The 17,811-nt window shown below is 46.2% G+C and overlaps 1 protein-coding gene across 5 annotated transcripts in view; it reads left to right on the forward strand.

The window, feature by feature from the left end:
- PAK5 (p21 (RAC1) activated kinase 5) overlaps nt 1–17,579 on the forward strand; it is a 169,984-nt gene extending 152,405 nt beyond the window's left edge. For all 5 annotated transcript variants that reach the window (XM_021390086.1, XM_021390085.1, XM_021390087.1 and 2 more), the window contains 6 exons: nt 3,199–3,690; nt 7,122–7,255; nt 8,977–9,103; nt 12,670–12,795; nt 14,579–14,713; nt 15,342–17,579. In XM_021390086.1, the coding sequence (XP_021245761.1) occupies nt 3,199–3,690; nt 7,122–7,255; nt 8,977–9,103; nt 12,670–12,795; nt 14,579–14,713; nt 15,342–15,497 (1,170 nt within the window). In that variant the 3' untranslated portion in view covers nt 15,498–17,579. The remainder of the gene's footprint in view (nt 1–3,198; nt 3,691–7,121; nt 7,256–8,976; nt 9,104–12,669; nt 12,796–14,578; nt 14,714–15,341) is intronic.

Raw genomic sequence — 17,811 nt, forward strand, 5'->3', positions numbered from 1 at the left:
TGAAACTTGATGATTCACTGTTAAATGCAGCAGTTTCAATTCCCAAACCCATCCGCAACTCCTGGAAGTGAATAGCAGTTTCGTGTCTTGGATGATTGCTGAGGAATCTTCTTTTCAAGGAGGCATTAGTAAGATAATGGTTCATTAAATAGGTTTACTAAGTGAGAATCAAGTCTCAAATCAGATATTGTACAAATGAAATTGGCTTTAAAGTATAATTAAAAGGGGGAAAAAGTAAGCTTTGAAAAAGTCCTCAGGCACAAATGTATGGCTTCAAAATGCGTTTAACAAAGATGTGCATTTTGACTTGTAAATCTGAAGAGTAGGTGCAGATGGGTATTATTTGCAGGTGATAGACGTCAGAGAAATGAGACACGTGCCCGGTGCTAGCAGCAGGTTTCAGGCGTGCTGTGTCACACCTGTCTGCTGAGGTGGCCATGCAGCCCTGAGTGAGGCTGCAGGCAGACGAGCGGCCCAGCAGCAGCACATGGCATCGCACTGCGTGGCTGTGGCTTCATCTGCTCTCCTGACCTCATCTTGGATGAGAGCAGGGCTGGTTTTCACTCTTCTTTGTAGTATTTACAGACTTGCCTTTCGATAGGTAATTGCATTCAATAGCAGGAATAATGGAATTATTAGCGGAATCAAGTGTGTTCAGTTTTGCTGTGCCGCGAAGAACTGCATGAGGACACGGCCGAGGAGGAGAGGTTCGGCTGCTGGAGTCGCTTGGGCTCCTCTAGCTCAGTAAGATTGCGTGCGGTGCAGGAACTGAATGGTTGTACTGTGCTGAAACACGAACTGAAACACGAACTGCAGAAAGCTTTCGAAGATCCTTGGAAAGGACAATGAGCATCTCAGTTTTCCTTTTAAAATTTCACTGCGGAATTTGCTTTTGCCAACACATAGGGCATGCTCAGAAAAGAGCAGCTGTGGGTGGGCCCAGACACAATTCATTGGTGCGGATTTATCTAGTTTAAATTTCAGACTGGGCTTTCCCCATCTTGATATAAAAAATGGTGTATTTATAGTCAAAGCAGTCATCTGCGTGGCTCTGGGTGTATAGATATATAGGATGGGGCTGGACTGAGTTCCCCTCCTCCACCAAACCATCTGAGCACTTTCTGTGTTAATTAGCCGGGCAGATATCGCTTCCTTCATGAAATGCACGATGCCTCTGCCCCCTTCTATCTCATGGCTACGTACGTGACATCCTGTCGGTGAGCGTTTGTATGTCACGCTCGTACAAAACCAGCTCCCGAGGAGGCGGCCGAGCATTGCTGTCAGCGCTGGATGCACGCGGCGGCCGGGAGCCATCCCTGTGCGGGGCTCATGCAGGAGCCGCCTGCAGCCGCACGCTGCCGAAGGGAGGCCCCGCACAGCCCTTCTGCACGGCCACCCCCTGTGCCCCGCTAACCCGCAGCAGAACGGCAGGCAGGCGTGCCTGATACAATGCTGCGCTTCCCTCTTCGGAGGCTTTTCCCCCCCAAGAAGAGTGACTCCGGCTAGAACCTCCTCCTCGCTGTGCAGCAGCCTACGGTGATAGATTGATGCTGCGGCAGATTTTTTTTTTTTTTCCTTTCTTTCTTTCTTTTTTTTTTTTTTGCAGTCTTCGCATAAAACGGTCAAATGATGTTCCACCGCAGAATTCAATTTCACAGTTCAGTTGGGTCCTTGATTACACTGCCAAATTCAGATTAATGTGCATTTAACTAACATGGATCAGGGACTCCTGGCCGGCAGCCAGCAGCGCTAGTAGCTGCCGTGAGCTGTGTCAGGGTTGCTGCGCTGTCCACCCCTGTGGGCCGCCACGGAAATTGATTGATTAAATGAATTCATTGCCGTAATTATTTGTAATTGTGCTACATCATGAGCCTGTGTCTGACCACCCCCCGCCCCTCAGTGCTCCCTGCACGTGTCATCAGGAGTCACATACGTTATATCATAAACGTGGAGATGTGCTCTTCTGCGAAAAGAAAATAATACTTTTGTTTCAGGTGCGTTTTTTGGTCTTAGATCCTTTTCTATTTTTCACGGATGGACACAAAGTTTTGTTTATGAATGTGAAGTATTTGCTGACTTTCAGTGTAAGTAGCTTAGGAAAGCTAGGGAAAATACAAGAGAAGAAAGGAAGCTGCAGATGACAGAGGCCTCCCATCGGGATAATTTCCTTGCGATTGTCTCTGATTTGAAATGAAAATTAGCAGTTTTGCAACACCACAGTTAAGTAGCGTTTCACTCTGGAAAATGACTTAAGTAATGGTATATTGAATTAGTCACCTCATTTTAGCTCGCTTGGAGGAAGTCCCTTTGAAGACTCCACTGAGCAGCTCTCCTTTCTCACCTCAAGCACGTTCCCTGCTCCCCTAGTTGTAGCTCTCTGTGATTTATCCCCGTGCCTTGAATTTGGTGCTCTTCTGCTGTTTGTTCATGGCCTGCAGTGCTCCCTCCATGCTGCTACACTGCTGTGGTCAGAGGGTGCTGCAGCCCTGCTCCCACTTGTGGAGATGGTGGGCAAGGCCCAGCTATTCTAAGCTATACAACACTAAAAAGGGTAAAAAAAAAAAAAAAGAGGAGGGCTGCGTCTGCTCTGCAGTGGCTCGGCCAGCAGCTAGTGATGGGGCATAGCAGAAGCCGTGGGGATTTCAGGTGACCACTACCTCCACGAGAAGAGGTCATTCCTGTATCACCAGAAAAAAAGCAAAAGAACTAAAGGGTGAGAATCAAAAGCCAGAAACTTGTATTTGGAAGGAAAGACATGAATTTGAATTTGTGAACGGGCTTCTTGTTTTGAAAGGGATGCTTTACTGGAGGAAATGGCCCGGAGAACCTGCAGGGCACTGCTAATACAGAGTAAATGCATTCTTTTGGACCATATGCTTTTATTTAACAAAGCTTACCATGTCTCCAAATGGGTACGTGGACATAAAAAAGAACCTGGGATATACAGAAGACCTAGTGGTCTTTACTGGCCTCGTTTCAGTAGTGATGAGAGGGCAGGCAGCCTAACGGTCTGAAAATCTGCAGGCAGCAGCGTCCCTTGCAGAACAGCAAGTGCGTGAGTCCATGCAGGAGCGTGCTGTGCCGGCACCTCGCTGAGCGTATCCAGGGTGCAGAAAGTGAACTGAGTGGTCGGGGTTGGCCAAGCAGCTGGAAACTCAGCTCTTCACTCATGTCCGCTCTTCTGCTTTTGTGTTGCAGGTGGATTATGACCGAGCACAACTGGTAGTTAGCCCACCACTCTCTGGATCGGACACCTACCCAAGGGGCCCAGTAAAGCTACCTCAAAGTCAAAGCAAAGTCAGCTATTCCAGCAGCAGCTACCAGTACCCTCTGGTCTACCACAAAGCATCCCACTATCACCAGCCGTCCCTGCAGCCGAGCTCTCCCTATATTTCCACCGCCTCCTACCCCAGCTCCCCAAGTATCACGTCAAGTGCTTATCCCCCACCCAGCTGGGGCTCCTCCTCAGACCAGCAGCCCTCCAGGGTGTCCCACGAACAGTTCAGAGCTGCCCTGCAGCTGGTCGTCAGCCCCGGTGATCCCCGGGAGTACCTGGACAGCTTCATCAAGATCGGGGAGGGCTCCACGGGGATCGTCTGCATTGCCACCGAGAAGCACACGGGCAAGCAAGTCGCCGTGAAGAAAATGGATCTCAGGAAACAGCAGAGGAGGGAGCTGCTGTTCAATGAGGTACGTTGCTGTGCGCAGTGCGGCATAAGACGCGATCTGAACGGAGACCACAAAGCCAAACTAATGTCTTTCTAAAATAGGGGAGTGAGTCCTACACTTGTTTGTGGTGTCTGAAATAATCAGATCGGTTTCAGATGAGCTACATCTCCTCCTGGCTTTAAACCTATAATAATGTGGTGGGAAGTCACTGTAAACAACTAAGAAATCTATCATCTGGTCCACGCAGCATATCAGGTGCACAGACACAGCCCGGTTGCTTTCTTTGGACCATTTCTGGTACGGTTTTTTCTGCTGAGATGGAGGATCCTAACTAGCCTGAATATTGAAGAAGCACACACGTATACATGCTTTTTGTTTTCTCCTTCCCTCCCCTCCTAACCATTTGTGGTCCCTTTCCTTTCTTGATGGTTAGTAAGCAAAGAGCTGACAATCCCTTTCTCGTGGAACGGTCTACTTTAATTCCCACGTCTCCTGAGAGATCATAGCTGGTCTGGAAACCACTGCTGTTCTTGTAGAACTGTTTTCCGGGTGTTTATTATCTTAAATTTAAGAGCACTGATTTTAACTTGCATTTTTTCTTCCAGTTTTTTGGTGCTCTGAGTTCCTTCTACAATTTGAAGAGTTTCTGCCTCTTACCCCCTATAGAAGTTAGCTTTCTGTATTCTCTGCTTTTTTTGAGATCACTCACAAGTACACTGATGAATGCCAAAAACACTGCAGGTCCCCAGGGAAACCTCTTCTGAGAACCATTTGATCCTACCATTTGTTTCATGTATTTTAACTACAAGAGGATCATCCTTCAGCGCATTAAATTCTGGTTTCCTTAGAACCTTTACAAAATGTCACATTTAAAAAATAAAATAACAGCTTTTAATTGAAAGATTTTCCTGAAAGATTGTTGACCTGTCACCTCCTTGAAATCCTAGCAGAATGGCCTCGAGCAGGATCACACTCTGTCAAGAAGCTCTACCAGGTTTTTGAGGCACAATTTCCGACGCTCTTCCCTCTTATATCCAATTTGTAAGTGATTGTTACAGTCACGTGATAGTAGTTACCATTTCCAGTAGCACGCTCAGCACAGGCATTGGACAGACCCGTGGTTACATAGGTCCCCCAGAGCCCCCTTGAAGGGCAGGGATGGCATCGATGCGCGCTGTAGGTGCCAGGGTACAAGCAGTAGGCTAGACGGAGTGGTGACAGCTCAGCCTTTTGTACATCATTTCCTTTCAGACGTCATGTGAGTGCCGTCCGCTTTGTGGCACATGGGGCCATCTGCACCAGCCTGATCTTTGCTTTATAGAAGCTTTTTAACAAAAACTTGCTCGTTTTTGCACAGTTGTCCTTTCTGCAGCCCATGACTGCACTGGGTATTATGACTTTATTTTGCCTCTGCTGGAAGACTGCACTGAATTGCTTTGCAGTAGCTCTAAGTGAGCATCTCTTGAATGGTGACATCTTGAAGCAGGTCCTACAAGCTGTGCAGGACCAAGCTGCTTCCCTGACACGCTCCAGTCACTCGTGTCATCTGAAAATTTCTTTTCAGCGCCTCCCTCCATCTACACAGCGGTAATCAGAGCCTTCCCTGGCTGATGTTTTCTATCCCTGTCCCCTCTCTGACATCCCTCAATATCGTGCAGTTGTTGCCACTGTGGCTGAGCTGCTGTTAGTGCTGTGCCCCTCTGTATATTCACTTCTAGATGTGGTGGTTGAGCTCACAGCACTCACATAAAGCATGCGTACGCCTGGCTCAGCATCTGTTTTATGGTAATGTTTAAATGAAGCTGTAATCATTCAAGTGAACTTATTCTCCTTGAGCTTTATTAGTCTTGCCTTAGGCTTTCCTCAAGAACACAGTGTTTTTCATGACTACACTCTGGAAGAGCCTTTGTCCCAAACTGCCAGCTCTCCTCCAGCTTTTTGTTTTAAAACCTCAGTGCAGCGGAAATGCTAAATCGCGGCCTGAACCAGTGTTGGAGCACCTGGTGGGAAGGCAGGGCCAACCCAGGGGAGCTCAGGTGCGAGCAGTGTACCTGAGTGACCAGAAGGTGTGGAGCCAGGATCCACCCCTTCCCAGACCACGTGTAAGGGTTGGCAGGGGAGGCAAGGGGATCTTGCTGGAGATCCCTGTGTACCTGAAGCCTTCCAAGGGTAAGCAGATCTTTTTCTTTGTTTCTGTGTTCACGGCAGCCTCATTTGAGATAATCCTCACCTGCTGCAGCTTAGGACTTTGGTACTACACTATCATTGTTGCGTTTTCCATTGTATTACAGCATTACACTCAGTAATTCAAAGTATTAGAAGTCAAAACAAAATACAGTTGTCCATGGAGATGGACAAATGCAGGAAATTTCACAAGTACAGAGATTTTTGTATGTGAATGCCCTTCATAAATGAAGGGCTGTAGACGCAGCATTGTACCACACTCAAAGAATTACTGAACCAGGCTGGCATGAGGCACAGGTGCCTGAACTGTCTTGGTACCTGTAAAGCAGGTTCAGCCATCCACCAGGCTTCAAGATATTAATTATTCCAACGCTTGCTATTATGATTGACAACTACAGAGCATTTTAAAAGCATAACTATGAGCCCATATTAGTGATTATCCTTTCCACTCTATTAAACCATTCAGATTTAAATAAAGATATTATTCCATTTCCAGGCAAACTAGGCTACAGCACAGAATGAGAAAAGCTGTATCTCTGTAGTTCTTTTATTGTACATACATGGTAGCACAGTGCAGAGTATGTCACAGTTTGGGAGCACCCAGGAGCAGAGCCCCATCCCTCCCAGCCACTTGTGCCATAGTGCATACAGGCAACCTGCTTGCTAACCCCGCGACTCTGGGGTTCCCCTGACCTGTGTGCTCTTCTTCCCTTTTTATTGCCCGTGCTGTGGTCTGCGGCCCGGGGGCCTCAGAGCCCTTCAGTGTTGAGTCATAGAATCATAGAGCGGCTTGGGTTGGATGGGACTTCAAAGATCATCTAGTTCCAACCCCTTGCTGGGGACTGGGCGATGAATAGCCCTGGTATCACCAGCTTGCTGTTAAAGTACTGTACAAGGTGCAGTTTCTTCCCTGATGAGGAAGATTGAGCTGAGCAATTGATTGGGTCAAAAAAAATGTACTGAAAGCAGCTGGCAGTGAGAAAGCAATGCAATAACCAGTCCTGTTCCTGCAGTATGGAAAAAAATGATGTGCCGCTTACAATTTGGCAGCTAAAGATTCTTCCTTTTTCCTAATGTGTTTGTGACTGTTACTTTATGGAGATACACTCATTTTGTTTATGCGCTGCCACAAGGATTAGCGAGGCTGTGATTCATAGCAGAACCTTTACTAAGCACAAAGAGAAAAGCGCAGTGAAAAAGAAGGTCAAAACGAGTGTCAGTGCTTGCAGCAATTCACACCTCATCTTTTTTTTTTTTTTTCCTCACAGGTTGTAATCATGAGAGATTACCATCACGAAAACGTGGTTGACATGTACAACAGTTACCTTGTCAGCGACGAGCTGTGGGTGGTGATGGAGTTCCTGGAGGGCGGCGCTCTGACAGACATCGTGACTCACACCAGGTGGGCTGCGAGCTGCGGGCAAACCCCCAGTGATACATACATAAATGTGTCTGTACAGATACGTGTCTGTAATGTAGCTATATGTGATGCGCATGCACCTGTGTGTATACACATACTGTGGCACGCTCACTGTACCAGCATAACTAAGCCACTGCAGATGACTTTCTGTCAGTACAGGTGTTTTTTAAATAGCAGGAAAAGAAATATCTGGCAGGGCTTGCTGGGAGGCAGAGATTTGCCCGAGCTTTCAGTGTTAATTTAGCAGAGATTACCTTTATCCGTTACTTCCCTAAGTGTCAAAAAAAGCTCCTTTTCCCTGTATGGTGATGTGTACTGTTGGCTTTGCTTTCATAACGCTGTCAGTTTTGGGGGTGATTTCTCTTGATACTCATAACCCACATAGCCATGCTGTCAGAAGCATTAACTGCAAACCGAGCCTAAGATATAATGGGGAAAGTATTTTTCTATTTCTCAGTATTTGTGCGTACAGTAGAGCTGGTTCCCGTATTTCACTTAATGTCATGCCTTTAAATTAGACTGTTTACCAGTACAGAGGCTGTAGTGTACTGACCCTCTCTTCCAGTTCCTCTCTGAGTGCAGACATTGGATCTTACAGCCTACTTCACATCTGCTCCTCACTCATCTCTTCCTGCTGAGTAGGACAAAGTGGGATAGGGAAGAACAATTCTGTGATTTCTTTATCTAGAATAAAACAATACGTATTTCCGCAACAGTCCCATGGGAAAGTACTTGGGTGAGCTAGAAGAAAAGCAAAAAGAAAATTAGACATGAAAATATGTCTTCTCTCATAGCTTAGCGATTCTCTTAGATCCTACAAAACAAAAGGTTCTTGGTATCTTATTTTGAAGTGTTGCCTTAGCTAATGTGCTGAAATAAAGCATAATATTGCAAGTCATTTATTAACTACTCCCCAGAACATTAAAAGCTCTCTAAGAGATATTTCTGACAGGAGTTTAACAGCAAACAGATGTTCCCAGGACACTGCTTCTTAAGAGTTGTCATCTATTTCTTAACTCAAAATAGTCATTCCTTAATCTTCTGGGTTTGTTACATTGCATGACCTTCTCTTGAAGATTTTGCTGAAATACTGCAAGCAGCATCACAAAGTTAAAGCAGCAATCCCTCAAGGCTTCTGCTGGTGTGGTGGAGAAACTGGGGACACCCAGCCATGGGGCACTGGGGCTGGGGAGCATGACCTATCCTGTCCATCGCTGTCACGCTGCGGCAGCAGCTTTTGCCATGATGGGGCTTTGCACGTGTGCACAGAAAGGAGGACTTGATAATTCTCTTGCTGTATTCTACTGAAATACCTTCAGTTTTTTATAACAGTCATAGAGGCATGGGTAATGCTCTTGAAGTTACACCCAAGGCCTGATGTTTTGTCTGCACAATTAATGTTGTTTCTTATATTCTTTCTATGCCTGATTCCATCCTAGTAGTCATTTATTCTCCTTGACAAGCAGTAAGTTTACTGTAAATAAGGCATTTCCATTATTTTCCATAGGGAAACGGGCTCATTGTAATACACTGTATCACATAATAGACTCTGCTCTTTTAATGCTACAGGGAGACTTGCCCAGACTTCCATGCAGAATGGTTCGTGTACTGGTGTGAACAGGAACCTGGGCCTTTCCACTCCAGCTCCCCTTTCCTGCTTTCTTCCTTAATCCTCAGCACGTTTTTCTCTTTTGCTGTTTCAGGATGAACGAGGAGCAGATAGCGACCGTCTGCCTGTCTGTCCTGAGAGCCCTGTCCTACCTGCACAACCAGGGTGTCATCCACCGCGACATCAAAAGCGACTCCATCCTCCTCACAAGTGATGGGCGGGTGAGTCCCGAGCATTTCTCCTGCCATGTCTGGCTGTCACACAAGGGGTCTACCTTAGGGCTTGGTGGGGTCTGTCATGAAAACAGCTGTGCACATGGCTTGCTAAAGTAACACTAACTTCCAAAAAAGTAAGAAAAATAAAGAAGTTGAGTCTCTGAGCAGCTCTTCTACTCCATGCGAGGAGTCGTAGTGGGTGAGAGTTGAGTTCCTGATCCTAATGCAACTAAATGAGCACTTGAACAGAAGTGACCCATGTCCAGCCCTCTGCTCCTGGCCATTGGCAGAGCTGTTGGCAGGACATCGTGTGCAGAACAAGGGCTGCCCTTGTTGCCACCTTCCGCGTGGGCCTCCATGCTCTTCTGAAGCAAGCATTCCCCACCCGTAGGTTAGTGGGGAATTTAAATCCCTGCAATCTCTGACAGGGGGTCTGTGCCCCTCACCAGCACACTACCTTGTGGTACTGACACAGTGTTGCTGCCCTCCTCTCAAAGCCCATCCAGGGTGACAAAAGTGGCAGAGCTAAAGACAGAGTAAATGAAAGGGAAGGAAAAATGCAACTTAGTATTTCTACTTCTCACCTGGGAGGAAGGTGGGGGATTTGTGTCCCTCCATGCCTCTGATCCTAACCTCATGACTGTATAAGACAAAATGGTATCAGATAATGGGAAAAGCAGCCTCATCCTTTAGGGGTTTATTGATTATATGAGAGGAATAGGGTTGTGTATGCTGAGGTTGAGCTCCGGGTAGGGTTCTACAGCAGGCTTTGAGCCAGGCACATGAAACCACAGCTTCAGTCTTGCTAGGCAGCTGAATCAGAAAAGCATAGGCCTGGCCAGTGATTGACATCTGCACTGCATGCAGAGTCCCCGTGGGGAATTACAGCCACTGAGAGGCAGTGGCAGAAGAAACTATGGCAAAAGGTGATGCTTAGGTAATGAGGAACTTCCTTCAGTTCTGCCTCGCTCCTGCCTTGATGCCTCCCAGAAGAATTTCCTTTTGACTACTTTCAGTGATATTTTAGTTAGCAGGCTCATATACATGAGTTCTGTTTTCCCAAGCTACTTAGGATACCATCTTCAGTCTATACTAATAGGAAATGTATATACTTCAGTGCTGAAACACTCACCTGTGGGAGTAGCTCTTACCATTGGTACACTTGTGAGGTGGTTGATAGCATCTGTCCCGTGCTTTGCTGTATTTGGATGGGCCACTGCTATCACTGAGATGGTCTTTGTGGTGTTCACATGTGAGGAGAGAGGGAGATAAAATGCTGCGCATGACCTGCTCAATCAGCTAAGTAAAGGTTGCATGCCAAAAAAATACCGCTTTGTCAGTGTTCAGTTCCAAAGAAATTACTGTTTCCTTTCAAGGAAAAAAGTGGGGCTGGGCTGCACTGTCTGTGGCCACACAGCAGTAAAATTTGAAGCGCCTAAAACTCAGGGCACCAAAGGCATAGGTGGAGGGGAGCAAATAACTGTTATATGTAAGAGCCTAATTTCTGCACTAGTTTGGGTCTCGTCTTGTGGCCACATCGAATAATTGAAGTAAAAACTAGTGCAGTCATGTTTAGGGATTCCCATAGGCAGGGTTTCGTGGTTGCTGCAGTGGGGTCACACGTGTGCCCAAAGCAAGATGCAGTGAGCAGGTTGGACTGAGCCCAAGAGCACCCAAATCTTCCAGTGCAGAAGGTGAAACTTGAGGCTTCTCAGGCCTGATCTGATTCTCTCACCTTTACATTTGATTCCCACATCACCAAGGGAGGGATTTTCTTCCTGCAACTGTCATAGGCCAGCCTTAATAATCCTGTCAGGGGAGAAAATTCCACGTGTAGGAGTTTTTCAGTTGCAGTTTTGATCCGTGTTGCTGAAATAGCATCTGAACTGCTTTCAGGCTCTGCGTACAGTGCCTCATTATACTCATTACTCCAGTACTTACTATCTGCATTGCAGATTTCTTCATGGCTGTGTTGTGTAATTATCTTTTTTTAGAAAATCGTTGTCTTTTATGTACTCGAACAAGCAATAGATATGCAAAACCTCTTGTGCTCCTACAAAAGAAGACTGGGCTCTGCTTCCAAAATACACTTTATTTCTTCCATTCTTCGTCCTGTAAACTGAAAAATACATCTAGCGTGGAGGACTTGACTGTTAGTGGCTTTGTTTTAGAAATACCAACAATCATTTTGTAATTCTGTTAAAAATAATACCCACAGGTTTTTTTTGTTTGTTTTGTTTTTAAAAAAAAGTAGCGTCTGTACTAAATCCAGAAGAAAACAAATCGGGGCTGATAATAAACTGCTGCTCTACACAATGCAGCAATTGATGAAACTTCCCCCTTGACTTGTGCTGGGGCTGTTTGGGCTCACAGCACATCCCCAGGTGCCAGCATGCAGCTGGCTTCATGGCTCACGGACCCTGGGTGCTGGCTGCCATTGCACTGTGTGGAGCATAGCTTGAGGTGCTGGGGACTGCCCTCATGTGGAGCAGCTTCCAAGAAAACCCCAGGGCTGGCTTTTAGGGCTCCAGAAGAATACTTGGAAAAACAAATACTTCAGCTGCCTTAAGGAGCTAGCGGTTTCTGGAAGGTGGTGATGCCACAGAACTCATGCCAGCTGATTTTTGGCCCAGTTTGGAGTTTTCACCTTGGTGTTGTACAGCAGTGGGGGAGGAGGAAGGTCATAATTTTCCAGCATTTTTGTTGGTTAAAAAAAAAAAAAAAAACACCTGCATCTAAGTATGAGCAAGCACATGATGCAGCAAGAGCTGCTCTCCAGAGTGCTCGTGTATCCCATTATTTCTATTTCAGGTCACTGTCACAGCTACTCAAGGACAATGCCTTCCTCAGTTCCTGAGATCCCAGCACTGGATGCAGGTCCCTCATTTCTTGCAGCCATTTTGGAGCAGTCTTCCACCCATCCCTGCCTCCCCCAGGTCCCTTACTACGTACAGAAAACAGTTGTGAGGGATGGACCACAGCATGCGCCCTGCTCTTGAAAAATCATTAGTTGAGGGTATTGCTTTCTAGGACCATTAGATTATGTTCTGTGTGGAAGAAGAAACAAGGGGTTGTCTGTCTTCTGGCAAACTCAAATCTCAAAGCTGATCAAGTAGTAGGAGTGATATGTAGCACTTGTGTTAGGTATTGTATTGAATATCAGTAAATACACATACACTGCAAACATTGAGTTAATAGATTTGCAGTAATAGATTCATTATAAATACTGTAAATTTGGAATTTTTGCTTTTCTTCTGAGTTACAGGCCAAGTGCAGATCACCTCTGCACTTTCAGTGGCGGAGTGACAAGGAGCTATGAGAGGTGATCTGAGCAGCAGGCACCACTACCAGCCTCTGCTGCTTCCTTGCCTTCCCTCTGGTGTAATTAGCCATGCCCTCCCCAGGCTGATTCTCCATCTCCTGCCTCGCTTCTAAAACCGTGCTGCTTCCCCATCCCAAACCCAGCTGCTACAGCAGGAGACAAGGGCGTCTCCCAGAGGGAAGCATATCTGTCTGGATCGATGTGTACCTTGTCACACAAGAGGGGCTTTCTCTTTCTCTTTGCTTTTCAGATCAAACTGTCCGACTTCGGGTTCTGTGCCCAGGTGTCCAAGGAGGTGCCACGGAGGAAGTCTCTGGTTGGGACGCCGTACTGGATGGCACCGGAGGTGATATCACGCATGCCCTACGGCACCGAGGTACGTGCTGCGGGGCACTCAGAGCGGTGCACAGTGCCACAGTCAAACCCACTGAGCCCAGGGAGAAGCCCCCAGTTTGGACGCTTTCCACAGCTGTGCTGAATAGCAGCACTTGTGTTTGCACCAGGGTATGATACTGTGCCTTTTTTTTTTAACATTCTCTTCTGTGCAGTGTGGTCAAACAACAAGTTTGACCCATTTAGAGTGCCAAACAATGTAATGCCTTTACATAGTTTAGCTTAGGGTACTCTATGAAAGAAAACTGGCATCACTTGCATGCTGTGGAAGACCCTTTGCTGACCTGTATACTAGTCTGCCAGCTGGAGCTGCAGATAGAAGAATGTACACCAGCCAATGTGCACACCTGCACCACAAGGCCGGGTCACATTGGTACTTTCACAGCCATGCAGGCAGAGACCCACTGAGCTTCCAGCCACTTAAAGCTGGGATTCCCCAGCCTCTAGGGGAGTGCCAGCGAAGGTGAAGCCATGGGCCTTTAGGATCCCAAACACAGGAGCCAGTTGGGTGGGGTGGGTTGCCATACTCTGTAGTATTCTCCACTCATTCCTTGCAGTCAATTCTCTGATTAGTTGAACAAGAATAACGAAGTACATTTGTGAGAACAATTTTGAGAGCTGCAAACTGTCTGAAAAAGAGGCGGTCCATACGTTTTTAGCGGAGACTTTCAGATGAGAGCAGAAAGGGCTGGTTGGTGGGACCTGGCTCAGCACATGTGTGTATATATGTGTGTGTGTGTGTGTATACGGGTGTGTATGTGTGTACATATATGGCTGTGTGTGTATATGTATATATACGGGTGGGGGTGGGGGGTGTACATGTGTGTGCATGTGTGTCTCTATGTGTGTACACGTGTGTGTGCACGTATATACACGCGTGTCTGTGTACATGTGTGCATGTGTACTATGTACATGTATACATATATACACACGTATATATACATATATGTGTACACATATGCGTGTACACATACGCGTGTACGTGTGTGTGTGTGTGTGTGTGTATGTATATATATATATATATGTATATATATATATATATATATATATTTAAGCTGAAGGATAGTGCTGGCAGAAGAGCAAAATAAGTATGGCCTGGCCCTGACAGTATTTAGGTTTGCAAATGACAGGAATTACTGTCATCAGAGTGGGGTTCTGGAGCAGCTGTGCAGCACACTGGGACAAAAAAAAGGATTGGTGTTTCTTTTTTTAAGCTGGAGTGAATCATTTCCTGAAGGGATTATATAATGTGCTACCTGCCATTGCTGTAAGTGGCCCTGGGTGTAGTAAGTGCGTGCTTGTATTTGCCTTGGAGTGAGAAGGAGGTGCTGTAGTCCTTAGTATTCAGGGAAAATAGTACCTGATTGTACAGCAGCTGTTCTGCGCTGTGTTTCCACTCACTGCACTTTTCTTCTGTAGCACTGCGGAGCCAGTGCGGGGAAAAGAGTCAGTGGGATCAGAGCAGTGCAGCTGGAGTGCCACACCGCAGGGTACAGGCATGAGCATGCCTTAGCAGTGTTCCAGTGGACATCACCTCGACGAGCCGCAGACCCAGTTTGTGTGTAGTTACTAGGTCGTTTCTTCAGTACACTTGGTGTTATCAGCTGGTTTAAAGAAGAGAAGGGATGGCTCACCCAACTACTGCCTTAAAATGGCTGCTGACAGCAGTCGTGTGCAGTCTGGGGTTTATGTGACCCCCTCAAATGGCAAGCCTGTTCCCTTGGTCTGTGCTGCCAGTGGTGTTTGTGAACTGAATGTGTTTGCAGGTGGACATCTGGTCGCTGGGCATCATGGTGATAGAGATGATCGACGGCGAGCCTCCCTATTTCAACGAGCCACCGCTGCAGGCCATGCGCCGAATCCGGGATAACTTACCGCCCCGCGTGAAGGACATGCACAAGGTCAGAATTCCCACAGGTGATGAGAGTCTAGCGCACGCACAGGTGTAATAAAACCACAGCCACGCAATGCCGTGCCTGAAGGGCAAATTGTGTCATTAAGTGCTACCTTGAGCAGTGGGAGCTATGTAAGACTGATGCAGGAGGACGGGAGGCTAACGAACCATTTTGTGCCTAGTGCTGGGTTTGCTTTCGTGGCAAGTGCTAGAGAAGGGAGCTGGGCAAAGCCTCGTGCTCCCTGCTCTTCCTGCCCTGCCTGAGGACCAGAGCAAGGCAGCGCACAAGCCCTACACTGTATTGGTTGGTGGAGCCGTACCCAGTGCCGGTGCCTTTGGGTCCCTTGGGTGCATTTCTGGATAACATCACACCTGAGCCCTCAGCAGTAATGTCAAGTGTTACTGCTTGTCTCACAATGCATACAAAGCTATGTATTGGGTGCTACTCTGCACCCCAGTGCTTTCAACATGAATGGCACATAGAAGAAGCATGGTCCTTCAGCTCAGTGCATCCTTATCACAGGAAATCTCAGAGACTCCGTTGTCTTCACAAGAAAAATAGCATGCAAAGTACTCAGCATAGGCTGGAAATCATCTTGCATTTGTCTGTTTCTAATGCCAGCATGGTGTTGCAGGTTTCCTCTGTTCTCCGGGGCTTCTTGGACTTGATGTTGGTGCGGGAACCCTCGCAGAGAGCGACGGCGCAGGAACTGTTGAGACACCCATTCCTGAAGCTGGCCGGGGCCCCTTCTTGCATCGTGCCCCTCATGAGGCAGCACCGGCACCGCTGAATGCGGCAGCTTCTCAGGAGGAGGTTGGTGCAGAGGCCAGGTAACGGCTAGGCAGGAATCCCAGCGGTTGTGTGGGAACCACAGGAAGGGGTGGGCGAAACCTTGCGTAGGAAAACCCACCCTGTGGAAATAACGTGGTGTATAAAAACCACAAGGGTGCTCCCTGGGGTTGCGAAGGACCCAGGGGGTGATCCTGGCCACCACGCAGAGGACCACATTCCATGGCTGCGCCACGCTCTCATCTTCACCATCCAGGCAGAAGGCGCCAAATGCAAACAAGGTGGAAAAGATAACAAATAGAGGATAGCACAACCAGAGCGAAACACCAGGATTTCAAAAGTAATGGCTACGGCACTTCTATTTCAGAAAAACACTTTTCTGACAAGAAAAAAAAAGCACTTTTTTAATCTCAGTCATAGCAGTGTAATGTATTTTGAAATGAATTTGTAATTTTCTGTACAGTACTTTTGATAATTTGCAGTACTTTGTCATGTAACCATTGTGCTCGTTGAAGTAATATGTGTAACTTAGCAAGAATTTGAGAAGATAAAAATGTTTCCTACTTTTTTTAATCCCTTTTGAATATGGAAGAAAAAAAGAGCCCTTTAGGAAGTAAGAAAATCTGGCAGATTTTCCCTCGGGATGAGGATAGTGCTTGTCCTGTTGTCACAGTGGCCTGAAGAGCGATGGGTGCCAACAAGGAGAGCAGTGTCAGAGCAGTCCCCTTGAGTGCTTGCCCTCTCAGGGCTGCTGGCCTCGTGGCAGCCATCCGAGCTTCTGCTGAAGGCTGGAAGGCACCGGGGCCCTCAGCCCCCCTTTATCCAGTGATGGGAACCAATGCAGATGTACCTTTGCTCAAAGGTCATCCAGCGACGTGGCATCCCTTCCCTTTTCTCTGCTGCTAAGTCAGTTCAGTTTTGTTATTGCAGAAATACCCGTTCTTTATGTCATGCTCTGCAAGTTGATGGAGACGTTCTCCAGAATCGGAAGAGACCGTTGTGATACATTATGAGATGTTTGCCATATAGAAGTCGTGCTGCTGTCTAGACCTTCTTGAATGTTGATACAACAGTTGACTACTGCGGAACATTTTTGTGTTACTTGTTGGATGAACTTGCATGTTAACTGTAGCTTTGCCTTTAAAACTTCTAGAAGTGCTTCATAATTATTTCAATGATAAATTAATTTTATTTATTAATGATTAGTTTTTAATTATGTATAGTATAAAAGCCATGTTTTTCCAGTTATTGTTTTCTTACTGACCTCATTTTATTATCTCAAAAGCCAATTTTGTGACAACAGGATTAGCTTATTTCTTATTACAAAATTTCATAGTGAATATATTGTTATTTGCTGTAGCAAATTACAACCAAACATCTAAACCTGCCAGGAGCTGTTTCTTGAAGATCTTCCTCCCAGACAAAAGATTTACTAATAGGACAGAAGCTTTTTCAGTACCACCCTTAAAAGTTAAGTGAAGCGACATCTGAAGTGGAAGTACTAATTAGAAAAAACAAACAAACGGAGAAGGGGAGAGAAATACAAACTTGAACATTGAGTAAATGTTTTCTAATGCGTATGTCTCACCTCCCTCTGCTTTCTCTTCTTAACCCTGTTTGGGCATCTCAAGGAAGTGTGTTTAGCTGAGCCCTTGCCCTGCCACAAACACGCTCAGCCAGTACAGACCCGCAGAAACCCAGCCAAGAGAACAAGGGTGCCTACGGAGTTTTTAAGTGTTTGCATTTTGTAGTCTTGACAACTCAGGAAAAAAAAGGCTGCACGAGTTCGGGCAATGGCATACAGGTGAAACTGTAATACTAAACAAAATTAAACTTTTTTAAACCATCTTTGAATAAAAATGGGGTTGGTGGGTTTTCCTCTTTAATATTCTGCACACTTTAGACTGTTCAAGTGGAGAATTTTCTGCAACTTTCTTATCATTAGATACTTCAGACAGTGTTCATTGAGGTTTACTGAAAGTTTTGTCAGTTTCAGAGGTTGTTGGTTTTTTTCGTGACCACCAGCTACTGGTGAGACAATGCACATGCAAGTTAAATAAATTAATACATAATTTAATTCTCACTGTGGTTGGTTTCTGTGTCTTGTATCTATTTTATAAATAGTGCACAATGTCACAGACTGCTTGGCCAAGCCAGTAACCAGAAAAAAGTTCCTCATGTGTATGTGCAAATAGATTAAATCTAACCTAAAGAACTGCAACTTGGAAGATGAATAATGCTCAGATTTAAATTGCCTTAAGGAGGAAAGCACAAAAACTTAGGGTGTGGAGAAAAACAAGGGCAAGAAATAATCA

This window comes from Numida meleagris, chromosome 3 (assembly GCF_002078875.1).
Source record: "Numida meleagris isolate 19003 breed g44 Domestic line chromosome 3, NumMel1.0, whole genome shotgun sequence".
Lineage (NCBI taxonomy): Eukaryota > Metazoa > Chordata > Aves > Galliformes > Numididae > Numida > Numida meleagris.